General features: G+C 43.9%; 1 protein-coding gene across 1 annotated transcript in view; it reads right to left on the bottom strand.

The window, feature by feature from the left end:
- The window catches only part of slc45a2 (solute carrier family 45 member 2), a 140040-nt gene that overhangs the window by 94921 nt on the left and 30474 nt on the right, over positions 1-14645 (bottom strand). Inside the window, exon 4 of the mRNA XM_072497313.1 lies at positions 13621-13764. Coding sequence (XP_072353414.1) covers positions 13621-13764 — 144 coding nt within the window. The remainder of the gene's footprint in view (positions 1-13620; positions 13765-14645) is intronic.

Here is a 14645-nt window from a genome sequence, read left to right as displayed (position 1 = left end):
CCTGGAGGCGGGAAAGTTGGTAATGGGGGGAGACTTTAATATTGTGCTGGACCCAGGGCTGGACAGATCGAGGTCCAGGACCGGGAGGAGGCCGGCAACGGCTAGGGTCCTCAAGGACTTCATGGAGCAGATGGGAGGAGTAGACCCCTGGAGGTTTAGCAGGCCTAGGAGTAAGGAGTTCTCGTTTTTCTCCTATGTCCACAAAGTATACTCACGGATAGACTTTTTTGTTTTGGGAAGGGCACTGATTCCGAAGGTGACAGGGACGGAATATACGGCCATAGCTATTTCGGACCACGCTCCACACTGGGTGGACCTGGAGGTAGGAGAGGAAAAAGAACAGCACCAACTCTGGAGAATGGATATGGGATTATTGGCGGATGAGGGGGTATGTTTAAGGGTGAGGGGGTGTATTGAAAGGTACTTGGAGCTTAATGCCAATGGGGAGGTTCAGGTGGGAGTGGTCTGGGAGGCGTTGAAGGCAGTGGTTAGAGGGGAACTGATATCCATCAGGGCACATAAAGGAAAGCAGGAGGGTAAGGAAAGGGAGCGGTTGCTGAAAGAAAATTATACAAAGCCAATTAATATTTATGATTCCAATCTTTATAAATTTAGTCGGTCAAGTTTCTTTCTTCTTCTGTTCAATCTTCTTAACAGTTGAAGTGGTGATGTTGATATTTTAATGTCTTTCTGAACGTCGTCAGTGTTTTTGTGTTGAAGTGCCAACAAGTCATGATGAGATGTTCGAATGGTTGAATCACTTTTGTTGTCTGACCTGAACTTTTTTCTATGCTTGCGGTATCGATTCTGTATGTCATCGTCCTTGAAAACTGGTTTGCTTGTTTGTTTTGGAGCAAATATGCATGTGAGATTCATTGTCATGCCATGTTATGTTTGTACTCTTGCCATTGTTTTGGACTGTACAGGTTGTTGTTTCATTGTTGTTGTTTTTGTTCTTTCTGTTGGTCTTGTTGTTTTCGTTGTTGTTCCTGTTTTTTCGTTGTTGTTCTTGTTGTTTACGTTGTTGTTCTTGTTGTGCTCAATGACTGTTCCTTGTGGATAATTTGAGTCATTCTCAAAGTCATTGGTATCTGTGTCCTTTATGATATCTGACCTTTCATTGAGCTTTTCGACTTGAGGTTTGTGTGAATGATCTGATGTTGCATTAATCTTGGTGACATAAGTCATTTCTGGTTGATTTGATTTCTCTTTGCTTCCTTGGTGCTCCTCTTCTGGAGTCATTTCTGGTTGATCTGCTTCATCTGTGATCTCTTGGTGCTCCTCTTCTGGGGTCAGCATCTTCAACATTTCAGTTTCTTGTCAACAGTAGAGGTTTTAATTGACGTGGTCTCATCGGACTCGTGTAGTTTTACTTTGATTGACAAGTTATTTTGTACAGACGAGCTGAGATCTTTCAGTCTCGCTGTGATCTTGCACATCTTGTATGCTGATTGTGATCACTGTGTCACTATTCTTACATACAGTGGTTAGACATTCATTGTCTTGTTGTTGTTCAAATGAGCTGGGTAGACTTTCATAGTCTGCTTCTGGTTGCTCAAATAAGGTGGATAGACCTTAATCGACTTCTTCATGCATGGTTGTCGCTCTGGAGTCTTTAATTGCTTCCATTCTGGAGTCTGTCAACGGGCTCTCTGGGAGGCTTGCATCGTTCTGTGTGTGGAGCCGTGCAGTGTTCTCTCGGTGGAGATGATCAGCGTTTTCTCAACGGAGTCGGTCAGTACTCTCTGTGTGGCGTCGTTTTCTTCTTGGCTATCTGACAAGTTGCTGTCATCCAATGTATCAACGATCTGCCATTCCATCATGATATTGGATTCATCTACCATGAGTAGTCATATTGAGCTTTTCAACCGTGTTGCTGATGCTATGATCATCATATCCAAATAACTCAGCCATGTCCGAGTAGTATTCTTCAACAAATAAATCATCTTCTTTGGTTTCCGATTTGTTATTGTGCTCTTCACTTTTAATTAACAAATCATCTTCTTTAGTTTGGATTTGTTAATGTGCTCTTCTTGTTGGATGCTGCAAACTGCTTGCTCCAGGGTGCTACAAAACTTATTTTCAACTGCTGGTTGAAATTCAGGCAATGTTGTGCCTTTTGGGGGATAAAATTTGGGTTTTAGAACATAGAACATAGAACAATACAGCGCAGTACAGGCCCTTCGGCCCACGATGTTGCACCGAAACAAAAGCCATCTAACCTACACTATGCCATTATCATCCATATGTTTATCCAATAAACTTTTAAATGCCCTCAATGTTGGCGAGTTCACTACTGTAGCAGGTAGGGCATTCCACGGCCTCACTACTCTTTGCGTAAAGAACCTACCTCTGACCTCTGTCCTATATCTATTACCCCTCAGTTTAAAGTTATGTTCCCTCGTGCCAGCCATTTCCATCCGCGGGAGAAGGCTCTCACTGTCCACCCTATCCAACCCCCTGATCATTTTGTATGCCTCTATTAAGTCTCGTCTTAACCTTCTTCTCTCCAACGAAAACAACCTCAAGTCCATCAGCCTTTCCTCATAAGATTTTCCCTCCATACCAGGCAACATCCTGGTAAATCTCCTCTGCACCCGCTCCAAAGCCTCCACGTCCTTCCTATAATGAGGTGACCAGAACTGTACGCAATACTCCAAATGCGGCCGTACCAGAGTTCTGTACAGCTGCAACATGACCTCCCGACTCCGGAACTCAATCCCTCTACCAATAAAGGCCAACACTCCATAGGCCTTCTTCACAACCCAATCAACTGGGTGGCAACTTTCAGGGATCTATGTACATGGACACCTAGATCCCTCTGCTCATCCACACTTTCAAGAACTTTACCATTAGCCAAATATTCCGCATTCCTGTTATTCCTTCCAAAGTGAATCACCTCACACTTCTCTACATTAAACTCCATTTGCCACCTCTCAGCCCAGCTCTTCTGCTTATCTATATCCCTCTGTAACCTGCTACATCCTTCCACACTCTCGACAACACCACCGACTTTAGTATCGTCTGCAAATTTACTCACCTTTTGTACCTTTAAGAGTCTTATTTGTGATTTTTGGGGAGTTTCCCTTTAAGTGGGCGATGTCTGAGTATTCTGACGTCATGCGTAATCATCGATTGCGCATGCGCAAATCGATCTTCGGACGGTGTGAGATCTTTTTTCAACTGCGCACGCGGAGCTTCTTGCGCATGCGCAAATCGATCTTCAGCCAGTGCGGTGTTTCTCAACTGCGCATGCGTAGCTTCTTGCACATGCGCAGAACGGAATATTGCCGGTTTGCATCTTTTGTTGATGTGTGCATGCGCATACTGGTTTGAATGTGAGCTGCCGCCATGGAGAAGCTGTTTTGAATGCTGAGACACCATTTTAACTTCCTCAGCTTCGTGGAGGATTTCCACACCGTTCTTTTTTTGCAGAAACTCAAAGTACTGATTTTTTTTTTTCTCTTGCAATATGCACTTTTCAATCGCGATTTCCAGCGTTAAATCGTTCTGTTTTAATATTGATTCTCTTAAACATTCATCACATAGTCCATCAACACATTGATCACTTATCATTGAATCTCTTAAAGCAGCAAAATTACAGCTTTGTGCTTGTAACTTAAGGTCTGTGACAAAGCTGATGATTCTCCCCGTTTTTGCAAACGTCTGTTGAACCTGAATCTCTCAAAGATTTCATTTGTCTGCGTTTTGCAATGGTCTTCATATTTTTTAATTATTACATCAAATTTGTTTTTGTCCTCCCTTTCAGAGTAAGTGAAAGAGTTGTATATTTCTACAGCCTGCTGTCCTGCCATGGATAAAAGCAGAGCTATTTTTCTAGCTTCAGAAGCGATGGTCAAATCCTTTGCTTCTAGAAAGATATGGAATTGCTCTATAAGTTTCCAATTAGAGTTAAGATTACCAGTAGTTTTGAGTAGATGTGGAGCTTGAACTTGGTCCAGCGAGCCGATTGTTCTTCGAGGAATCTTGGAAATAATATACCCAAGTTATTCTTTCATGAGCTGTGGATGTTGCGGCAATTGCCAATATTTATTTCTCATCTCTAATTATCCTCGAATTAAAGTCAGCTAGGCCATTTCAGTGGGCATTTAAGAGTCAACCATATTGCTATGTCACATGTAGGCCAGACCAGGTAAGAATGGCAGATTTCCTCCCCACAGGGCATTGGTGAACCAGATGGATTTTTAATGAAAATCAACAATGGTCTCCTGGTCATCATGACTGAGACTATGTTTATATTCCAAATTATTAATTGAATTTAAATTCCACCAGCTGCCATGGTGAGATTTTAATCCTTATCCTCAGAACATTTGCTGGGCCTCTGGATTAGTGTCTTCCCTCATAGCTCAGGTTATTAACCTATAAAAAATACTCCTCTCACCACATCACCTGCTCTTCCTCCAGCCAAATGCCTACCCTTCCCCTTTCTTTGTGGCTGAGTGCGAGGAGAGAGCGGGTGGCATGAAGGGGGAGCGGGCGGCGTGAGGGGGGAGCGGGAGGATATTGTGAAGGACGAGGAGGCACAGCTCGGAAGAAAAATTTTAGGCTTTTTCACTAAAGATTCAAACATTGCACGAGAATGAGAGAGCGCACACAAAAGACAGGGCGCCCAACCCCATGTGGGCGACAGGGCGCCCGTGTAAGTGTGTACATGAGAGAGTGCGAATGTTTAATGCATGGGAGAATGTGGGTGTGTGAGTATGTCTGTGGGAAAGAGAGTGAGAAAGAGAGCGAGCGCATGTGTGTCCGCGTGAGAGAGAGAGAGACAGAGAGAGAGAGTGTGAGAGTGTCTATATGTGCGAGAGAGAAAATCCCAGGCAGAACCCAAACTGAGCGTCTGTGAGCAAGTTATTGCTGAGTAAGTGCCGCTTGATTGCACTGTTGATGACTCCTTCCATCACTTTGCTGATGATGGAGAGTAGACTGATAGGATGTATTATATTACTACTCCTGATAGTAATGTTATATTGCTTTGTGCAATATACATGTTACTCATTTGCTTCTTACCAGGATGATCTTTAACTCAATGTTGATTAACACTTGTAGTCTTCCAATTAGAGCAAATACTTTATTGAGTAACGTTGACAAATTAACTGTGAGTTTGTTCTCTCTCCAATGCTTAAACTAGATGTTACATGAACAAGATTAAATAAGAAATACTTATGATTAGCTACACCTGCGCTGAGCTGTCTTCGTCTACCTCTGGTCAGTAGTCCCTGTCATTATGAAGAGACAGATCTTGGCTTGAGTCTGTCTATTTATACCTGTCTCTAGTGCTGCCCTCTAGTGATTACTTAGCTATTATGTCTAGACATTAACCCCTTGTGTACATACAGATAAGCAGATCACTACAGGAGGGTAATTGGTTGGGTTGGATTTGTCCTGTTTCTTGTGTACAGGACACACTTGGGCAATTTATCACATTGCTGGGTAGATGCCAGTGTTGTAGCTGTACTGAACCAGGGATGTGGCAAGTTCTGAAGCACATGTCTTCAGTACTATTGCTGTCACGTGGAGTAAATTGTAATGGCTGAAGACTAATATCGGTGATGCTGGGGGCCTTTGGAGGAGACGGAGATGGATCATCTACTTTGCACTTCTGGCTGAAGATTGTTACGAATGCCTCAGCCTTGTCTTTTACACATATGTGCTGGGGTCCTCCATCATTGACGACGGGGATATTTGTGGAGCCTCCTCCTCCAGTGAGTTGTTTAAATTGTCCACCACCATTCACCGCTGGATATGGCAGGACTGCAAAGCTTAGATCTGATGCGTTTGTTGTGGAATTGCTCATCTCTGTCTATTACTTGCTGCTTATGCTGTTTGGCACACAAGTAGCCCCATGTTATAGTTTCACCAGGTTGACACCTCACTTTTCAGTATGCCTGGCGTTGCTCCTGGCATGCTCTTCTGCACCCTTCATTGAATCAGGATTGATCCCCTGGCTTGGTGGTAATGGTAGAGTGGGGGATATGCCGGGCCATGAGGTTGCAAATTGTGGTTGACTACAATTCTGCTGCTGCTGATGGCCCACAGCGCCTCATGGATACCCAATCTTGAATTTCTAGATCTTTTCAAATTCTATCCCATTTAGCACAGTGATAGTGCCACACAACACGATGGAAGATATCCTCAATATGAAGTTGGGACTTTGGTCTCCACAAGGACTGTGCTGTGGTCATTTCTACCAATACGGTCATGGACAGATGCATCTGCAGCAGGCAAATTGGTGACGATGAGGTCAAGCATGTTTTTCCCTCACCACCTGCTGCAGTCCCAGTCTAGCAGCTATGTCCTTTAGGACCCGGCTAGCTCGGTCTGTGGTGGTACTGTCAGGCCACTCTTGGTGATGGACATTGTAGTCCCCTGCCCAGAGCGTATTATTCGCCCTAGCCACCCTCATAGAGGAGTACTGAATCATCAACTGATGGTGGCCGGTGCGTGGTAATCAGCAGAAGGTTTTCTTGCCCATGTTTAACCTGAAGCCATGAGACTTCATGGGGTTCAGAGTCCATGTTGAGGCATCCTTCCTGACTGTCTACCACTGTACCACCTCCTCTGCTGTGTCTGACCTGCCAGTGAGAGAGGACTTACCCAGGAATGGTGATTGTGGTGTCTGGGACATAGTCATACTCAGAGAATCATTCCTTAAAGACAATATCAGGCTTTTGCTTGACTAATCTGTGAGACAGCTCTCCCAATTTTGGCACAAGCCCCCAGGTGTTAGTAAAGAAAAAATTGCAGGGTAAACAGGGCTAGGTTTGCCGTGCCTAGGTCAATGTCAGATGGTCTATCCAGTTTTCGCAGCGGTTGAGTCCAACGGAGTGTCTTGCTGGGCCATTTGAAAGTCAAGCACACTGCTGTGGGTCTGGAGTCACATGTTGGCCAGATGGGGAAGGAACCAGATGAGTCTTTACCACAATCGACAATGGTTTCATGGCCAGCATTTGAATTTTCATTCCAGATATTTTATTCAGTTTAAATTCCACCATCTGCCGTGGTGGGATTCAAACCCGGGTCCAAAGCTCATTATCCTGGGTTGCTGGATTACTAGTCCAGCAACAATACCACTATGCCTCCACTAAAGACCCAAGGATCCAATTTGGTTTCAGTTTTGATTCTGGCAGCTCGGTGAAGAGACATAACTAAATCCTCTCCAAAAAGATCTAGCTGAACTAGTTGCAATAAGCCTGCGGGTGGTGGATTCCTGAAACTACAGAGACCTGGAGGCAAACCATGAGCTGAAAGCAAGGTTTGATGTGAAATAAAGTGTCTCTCCAAAAGGATAGAGGCCCGAGAGTGAACCTCAAGCTGAAGGCCCAGTTTGATGGGAAATAAAGTTTCTCTCCAGAAAGCCTGCTGCCTGTGAGTAATGCATTTTCCAGCCTACAGGGACTCTGAATGAGTGACTCTACACAGAAGACCATTACTGGCTTGAAGCCAGAGACTCTAATCTGCCGACTTGCTATGAAGAAAGTGTTCTTAAGAACCATCATCTGGAGCAAAGACTCTTATCTTTTGAATTTCAACTTCATTATTTTTCACCCCTTCCCCTCCCCCTCTTTGTTTGCCTGTCTTGTGTGTATCTGTGACTGTGGATAGAAGGTGGGACAATTAAAGGGGGTATTACCCTGTCATTATCCAGTTATATTTACTGCATATTTCATAATAGTTCTTGGTATAAATAAACAGTAATTGTGTTTAAACTTATAAACCTGGTGACTGTAATTATTGGGCAGCCAAGGGCTAAACACTGTATTTTTGCAAGAATTATTCATTAATTCACGTGTGTTGTGACTCCAGGATGAGTGGACTGGAACTGACCAATGTGTTGTAGCACATGATCGAATTTAGCATTCAATTTGAGTGTGAGAAACAACCGTGCTACACTTAAATAAGGGTAATTATAAACGAATGACGGCAGAGTCGTTGGAGCAGACTGGGAAAGGAGTTTAGCAGGAAAGGCCGTTCATCAGCAATGCCTGATGTTTCTGAAAATAGTTCATGACTCACAACAAAGATATATCTGAGTGAGGAAGGAGGATTCTAGGAAGGGGATTGGTTAACCAAGAAAATGAAGGATCGTCTTAAACTGAAGGAAAAACATATAACATGGGAAAGATTAGTTGCAAGCCAGAGGATTGGGAAAGCTTTAAAAAGCAACAAAAGATCACCAAAAAAACAAAGAGGAAGAAGATAAACTGAGGGTAAACCCAAATGAACAGCAAGAGCTTCTCTAAATATACAAAAAGGAAGAGAGAGGCCAAAGTGAATGTAGGTCCCTGAAAGAATGTGACTGGGGAAATAACCAGAAAATGGCAGAGGAGTTTAGCAAATGCTTTGCATCAGTCTTCATGGGGGAATATACTAATAACATTCCAAAAATATTAAATAATCAAGAGGAAGAGGAAGGGGGGGGGGGGGCGTGGAGTAGGAGGAAGTAAATACAATAATTACTAATGAAAAACGAGGGAAACTAATGGGGCAAAAGGCTGAAAAATCCCCTGGACCCGATGGGTTACATCCCAGGATATTAAAGGACGTAGCTACAGAGATAATGGATGTGCTGGTACTAATCTTCCAAGAATCCTTAAATTTTGGAAAAGTCCCAATCTAAAGAAAGAGCCAGTTAGGTTGATTGGCCATGCTAAATTGCCCCTTAGTGTCCAAAGATGTGTAGGTTAGGTGGGGTTACAGAGATAGGGTGGAAGACTGGGCCTTGGTAGGGTGCTCTTTTTGAGGGTCAGTGCCGGCCTGATGGCCAAATCGCCTCCAGCTGCACTGTAGGGATCCTATTCTATTCTATCGTTTGGAAAACTGCCAATATTCAAAAAAGGAGGAAGACAAAAACAGGTAGCTAAAGGCCAGTTATCTTAACTCCTGTTATTGGGAAAATGTTAGAGTCCATTATAAAGGATAGAATAGCAAAGCACTGAGAAATATAAATCAAGCATAGTCAGCATGGCTTCATGAAGAGGAAATCATACCTAACAAATTTATTAGAATTCTGGAACGTGGTGATGGGCAGGATAGATGAAGGGGCATCAGTAGATGTAATATACTTGGATTTCCAAAAAGCACTCAATAAGATACCAGAACTATTTAACGTGGTAACAGGCAGGATGGATGAATGGGCACCAATAGATGTAATATACTTGGATTTCCAAAAAGTGTTCCATAAGTTATCATACAAAAGTCCACTTAATCAGATAAGAGTGCATGATTTTGTGGGTGGTATATTAGCATGGATAGAGGATTGGCTTTGAGCACATAATTGTGTAAAGAGGGGCATTTTCAGGATATAACTAATGGGGTGCCACAGGGATAATCCATGCTGGGGCCACAATTATTTACAATAAATATTAATGACTTGGATGAGGGAAGTGAATGCACTATTGCCAAGTTTGCAGATGACAAAAAAAAATAAGTGGATAGGCAAGTGGTGAGGATGACACAAAGAGTCTACAGAGGGATATGGGCAGTTTCGATAAGTGGGCAAAAACTTGGCAGATGGAATATAGTAGAATCATAGAAAAGATACAGCACAGAAGGAGGCTACTCGGCTCACCTTGTCCGTGCCAGCCCGAGGACACCCAGGTGCCCTTTCTAATCCCACCTTCCTGCACCCGGTCCATAGCCATGTAGATTAGAGCACTGAAGTACCTGGATTTTAAAAGGTAATTTTAAAAGGAGTTTTGGGTCTCTGCCTCCACCACCAACTTGGATAGCGAATTCCAGACTCCCACTCCCCTCTGCATAAAAGATTTTCCTCATGTCCCCTCTACATCTTCTGCCACTTATCTTGAATCTATGTCCCCTGGTTCAAGAATTCTCTACCAAGGGAAACAATTTTATCCTGTCCACCTCATAATTTTGCAGGAAAACGTGAAGCTATGCACTTTGGTAGGAAGAATAAAGGAATTAAATATTATTTAAATGGGAAAAGACTGCAGAAACTTGCAGCGCAGAAGGATTTGGGGATCCTCATGCATAAATCATAAACAGATAGCATGCAAATTCAACAGGTAATTGGGAAGCCAAATAGAATGTCAGCCTTTATTTCAAAGGGAATGGAGCATAAAAATAGGTGGGGGGGGGGGGGTTGCTGTAACTATACAAGGCACTAGTTAGACTGCACCTGGAATACTGTGAACAGCTTTGGTCCTTTTACCTCGGGAAACATGTGCTAGCATTGGAGGCAGTCCAGAGAAGGTTCACTAGGTTGATCCTGGATATGGAGGTATTTTCTTATGAGGAGAGGCTGAATAGGTCTTGAACTCATTGGAGTTTAGAAGAATGAGAGGCAACTTTATTGAGATATAGAGGATTCTCAGGGGGCTTGACAGGCTAGATGCTAAGAGGATGTTGTTTCCTCTTGTGGGAGAGTTTAGGACTAGGTGGCATAATCTCAGAGTAAGGGGTCGGCCATTTAAGACAAAGATGAGGAGGAATTTATTTTCTCAGAGGGGAGTGAATCTGTGGAATCCTTTTTTTAAAATAAATTTAGATTACCCAATTATTTTTTCCAATTAAGGGGCAATTTAGCACGGCCAATCTACCTACTCTGCACATTTTTGGGTTGTGGGGGCGAAACCCACGCAGACACGGGGAGAATGTGCAAACTCCACACGGACAGTAACCCAGAGCCGGGATCGAACCTGGGACCTCAGCGCCGTGAGGCAGCTGTGCTAACTACTAGGCCACCGTGCTGCCCTATCTGTGGAATCCTTTACCGCAGAGAGCTGTAGAGGCTGGGTCATTAACGTATGTTAATGGCCGAGATAGACAGGCTTTTAAATGGTCGGGGAGTCAAGTGTTATGGGGATAAGGCGGGAAACTGGAGTTGAGATTATATATTAGCCATCATGATTTCCTTGAACAGCAGAGCAGGCTCGGGGCCAGTCTGGACGTGGGGGAAGTGTCGGACCAGGAAAGGGGGCAGGGGTGTGTGGGGCAGGTCAGATTATTTTGAATCAGACCAGAAGGGCGGGGTCGGAATGGGAGGGGGAGTCGGACCAGAGGCGGGGGGCAATTGGAGAGGGGGATAGTCAGACCAGAGTGAGGAGATCTGTCCGGGGGGTGGGGGCGGGCAGACTGGAGACGTGCGGGGGGGGGGGGGGGGGGGGAAGAGTTAGCCCAGGAAGGGGGGGGGGGGGTGGTTGGGCTGGATAGTTAGGGGTGTTGGGTCATCTGTTGTAGGGCTATCCCATGTGACGCTCGGTCTGGGTGTTCAATAGAACTGATTTTCTCGTTCTTAATCTTTCAGAGTGGCAATCAGGGTAAAACTGGCAGAACCTTCCAATGTTAACACTTCAAATCACGGTTTCCAGCCCAGCACAATTGTCCCCAGGGGAAGTTAAAAAGAAAATGCTGGAAAATCTCAGCAGGTCTGGGAGAATCTGCAGGGAGAGAAAAGAGCTAACATTTCGAGTCCAGGTGACCCTTTATCAAAGCTAAAGACAGAGAAGGTGGGAAATATTTATACTCTGGAATGAGACTGAAAGATGAGTCATAGCCACAGTAACTCAGGGAAAAGGGGTGCTAATAGCCACAGAAAGCAAGGGGAAAGAGTGCTAATGGCAGTCCCCAGAGAGAACAAAAGATGTGAAAGACCAAACAGCAGAGAAATTAACATCAAAGCGTAAACTGTGACAGATGTAGATGTGGGGGGAGGGGAAGGGGGAAACAACGGGGAGAAAGGGTAACAAAAGGTGGATAAGATGGGGGGGGGGGGGTTGAACATATATAAAGAAAGACAAGAGAGAAATAAATGGTAAGAAAGTTAAAATGAAATGGAATGAAAACAAATGGGTTGAGGTGGGATAGAGCTAATCATCTGAAGTTGTTGAATTCGATGTTGAGACCAGAAGGCTGTAGTGTGCCTAACCGGAAGATGAGATGTTGTTCATCCAGTTTGCGTTGAGCTTCACTGGAAGTTCAACCCAACTGGAGAAACTCCAGTGAAGCTCAATGCAGTAATTTTCTTTTACCCAGGGGAAGTTAGCTCCTCTGGGCAATTGCTGGGTAAACCCTTGCGTGGAATAGGGTGGCACGGAGGCACAGTGGGTAGCACTGTTGCTTCACAGTGCCTGGGTCCCGGATTCGATTCCCGGCTTGGGTCACTGTCTGTGCGGGGTCTGCACGGATCTCCCAGTGTCTGCGTGGGTTTCCTCTGGGTGCTCCAGTTTCCTCCCACAAGTCTCGAAAGATGTGCTGTTAGGTGAATTGGACATTCTAATTCTCCCTCAGTGTACCTGAACAGGCGCCGAGATGTGGCGACTAGGGGATTTTCAGAGTAACCTCATTGCAGTATTAATGTAAGCCTACTTGTGACACTAATAAAGGTTATTATTAAACATCCTAGAGGGATTCCCTGGCACGATATTGGGCTAACCCCCTAAAATACATCGTTAGGGAACCATGGCCATTCATTCCGCCAAGGCCAGTTTGTGTGTCACCAGTGGCAAACACAAGTTTGCTGTTTGTCAAGTTCTATTCCTGGTCTCAGCCCTGATCCCTTCCACCTTCCTTGGTGATCAGAACTTTGGGCCCAGTCTGCATGTTACCAGGTCTGCTTCTAGACAGCTGGTTTGTAATGCAGAACAAGGCCAGCAGCGCGGGTTCAATTCCCGTACCAGCTTACCCGAACAGGCGATGGAACGTGGCGACTCGGGGCTTTTCACAGTAACTTCATACTTGTGACAATAAACGATTATTATTATAAACAAAAAGACAAAAAAGGTTCTATTTGTAAGCTCTGCTGCTTGGTACTTTAAAAAATATATATTCATTCTTTAAATTATCAATTTATTGCTTTAACATGGAGTTCCGGTTTTCTTTGTACCCTAATTTTGTTTTAAAATGCATGTTTAATGTCGCGCCAAACCAGATCTCAGGCCGTTGCTGCTCGGTTTCTTGCTGAAGGGGAATGAGAGGCTCATAAGGTTCTGGCTGCTTTTTGGAGGGCTGACAAGAAGGATTATTTTTGCTCCAATAGAACCAGTAAGTGTTGGAAATGCACAGCACGTCTGATGGCATCTGTCCAGAGAGAAACAGGTCAGTGACCCTTCAAGAGGACTCATGTTGATCGTGGACCTAAAGCATTCAAAGGAGCGGAGCTGGTTGTACAATACAAATGACCAAGTTGTGAAAAATTGTCTGATCAAAGCAGTGATAGTAAAATGCATCATGCCGAAGCCTGAACTATTGATGGGCATTATAAATAGGGATGGAAGAGTACAAAAGCCAAGATGTTTTTCGAAACCAGCCATGTACGCATGCCAGGAAAGAATAATAAAAAGAACAATACTGCTTTTGAGACCTTGTTGTGCATAAAAAGCTGCTGGTAATGCATTGGTAGTTTAGGTCCATGAGCATCCTGAAGCTGTGAGATGGCACCAAATGAATGCATGTAGGCATAACAACTGGCCAGAAATGATACTGCATGCAGTATCATTGGATAGGGATCCACGGAAATGGAAAGCACAATTTGGTCTTGATTGACTTTCTTGTTAACAAATGTTCACACCAGGTGTCAAAACAAAAACATCAGAAAGAAATTCAAAATAAAAGATTAGTGAATTCCACATTGGTTATTACCTGTCCCATGAAGTCAGTGAAGAATAGCATTGTTGAGAGAAATGCTGTCCATCCTATGAGGTGACTAACACACAAAGAACGGTAATGAGAAGGCATACTGAGCAGAGCTTTAAACAGCGACTTCAGGGTTATATGTCTTAATGCCTGAAAACACATACAAAATTTATTGGCATTGCTAAGTTCACTTTCACCAATAAACCAATGTTGATTGCATTATCTTTCAGAGATCCTTTACAAAATGCCAATGCACAAGTTGTGGAGGGTTTCTGCTGGTGCTACTAAAAATCTAAAATATTGTATAGAGTTCATAGAATCTTGCAGTGCAAAAGAAGGCCATTCAGCCCATCGCGTCTGCACCGGCCCTTGGAAAGAGCACCCTACTTAAGCCCACACCTCCACCCTTTCCCTGTAACCCAACCTAACATTTTGCGACACTAAGGGCAATTTAGCATGGCCAATCGACCTAACTTGCACATCTTTGGACTGTGGGAGGAAACCGGAGCACCCGGAGGAAACCTATGCAGACACAGGGAGAACGTGCAGACTCCGCACAGACAGTGACTCAAGCCGGGAATCGAACCCGAGACCCTGAAGCTGTGAAGCAACTGTGCTAACCACTGTGCTAGCGTGCCTCCCATTGTAAGCCATTTGTGTTATAAACAAAAAATGAATATTTTCCTATCTGCATAAGTACTTATCTGTTCCATGGTGTATATAATAAATTTAATATTTATTGTCTTAAAGGGATTTGTCTCAACATGATTTTGACATCCATATTTTGTTGCAATAAAAAGATTTGGAGATTTTCAGTGACTTTTTCATGACATTTAAAAGCAATTATTTGTATTCTTGTTAATTACCCACAAGTTGCTTTATTTTAAATATAGTATAGAGCCATTGCATTACTGCCTTCTGCAGAATGGCTGACCAGGAAACGCTCCTGCTCTTACCGCCTGGCATCAGGCATATGGAAAGAATATACAGGTTGATAATGAACCTGTTCAGAGGTGCTACCACTGCACCGC

This window comes from Scyliorhinus torazame, chromosome 3 (genome assembly GCF_047496885.1).
Source record: "Scyliorhinus torazame isolate Kashiwa2021f chromosome 3, sScyTor2.1, whole genome shotgun sequence".
NCBI lineage: Eukaryota > Metazoa > Chordata > Chondrichthyes > Carcharhiniformes > Scyliorhinidae > Scyliorhinus > Scyliorhinus torazame.
The sequence above is the reverse complement of the archived record's forward strand: the minus strand, read 5'-3'. Positions and strand labels throughout refer to the sequence as shown.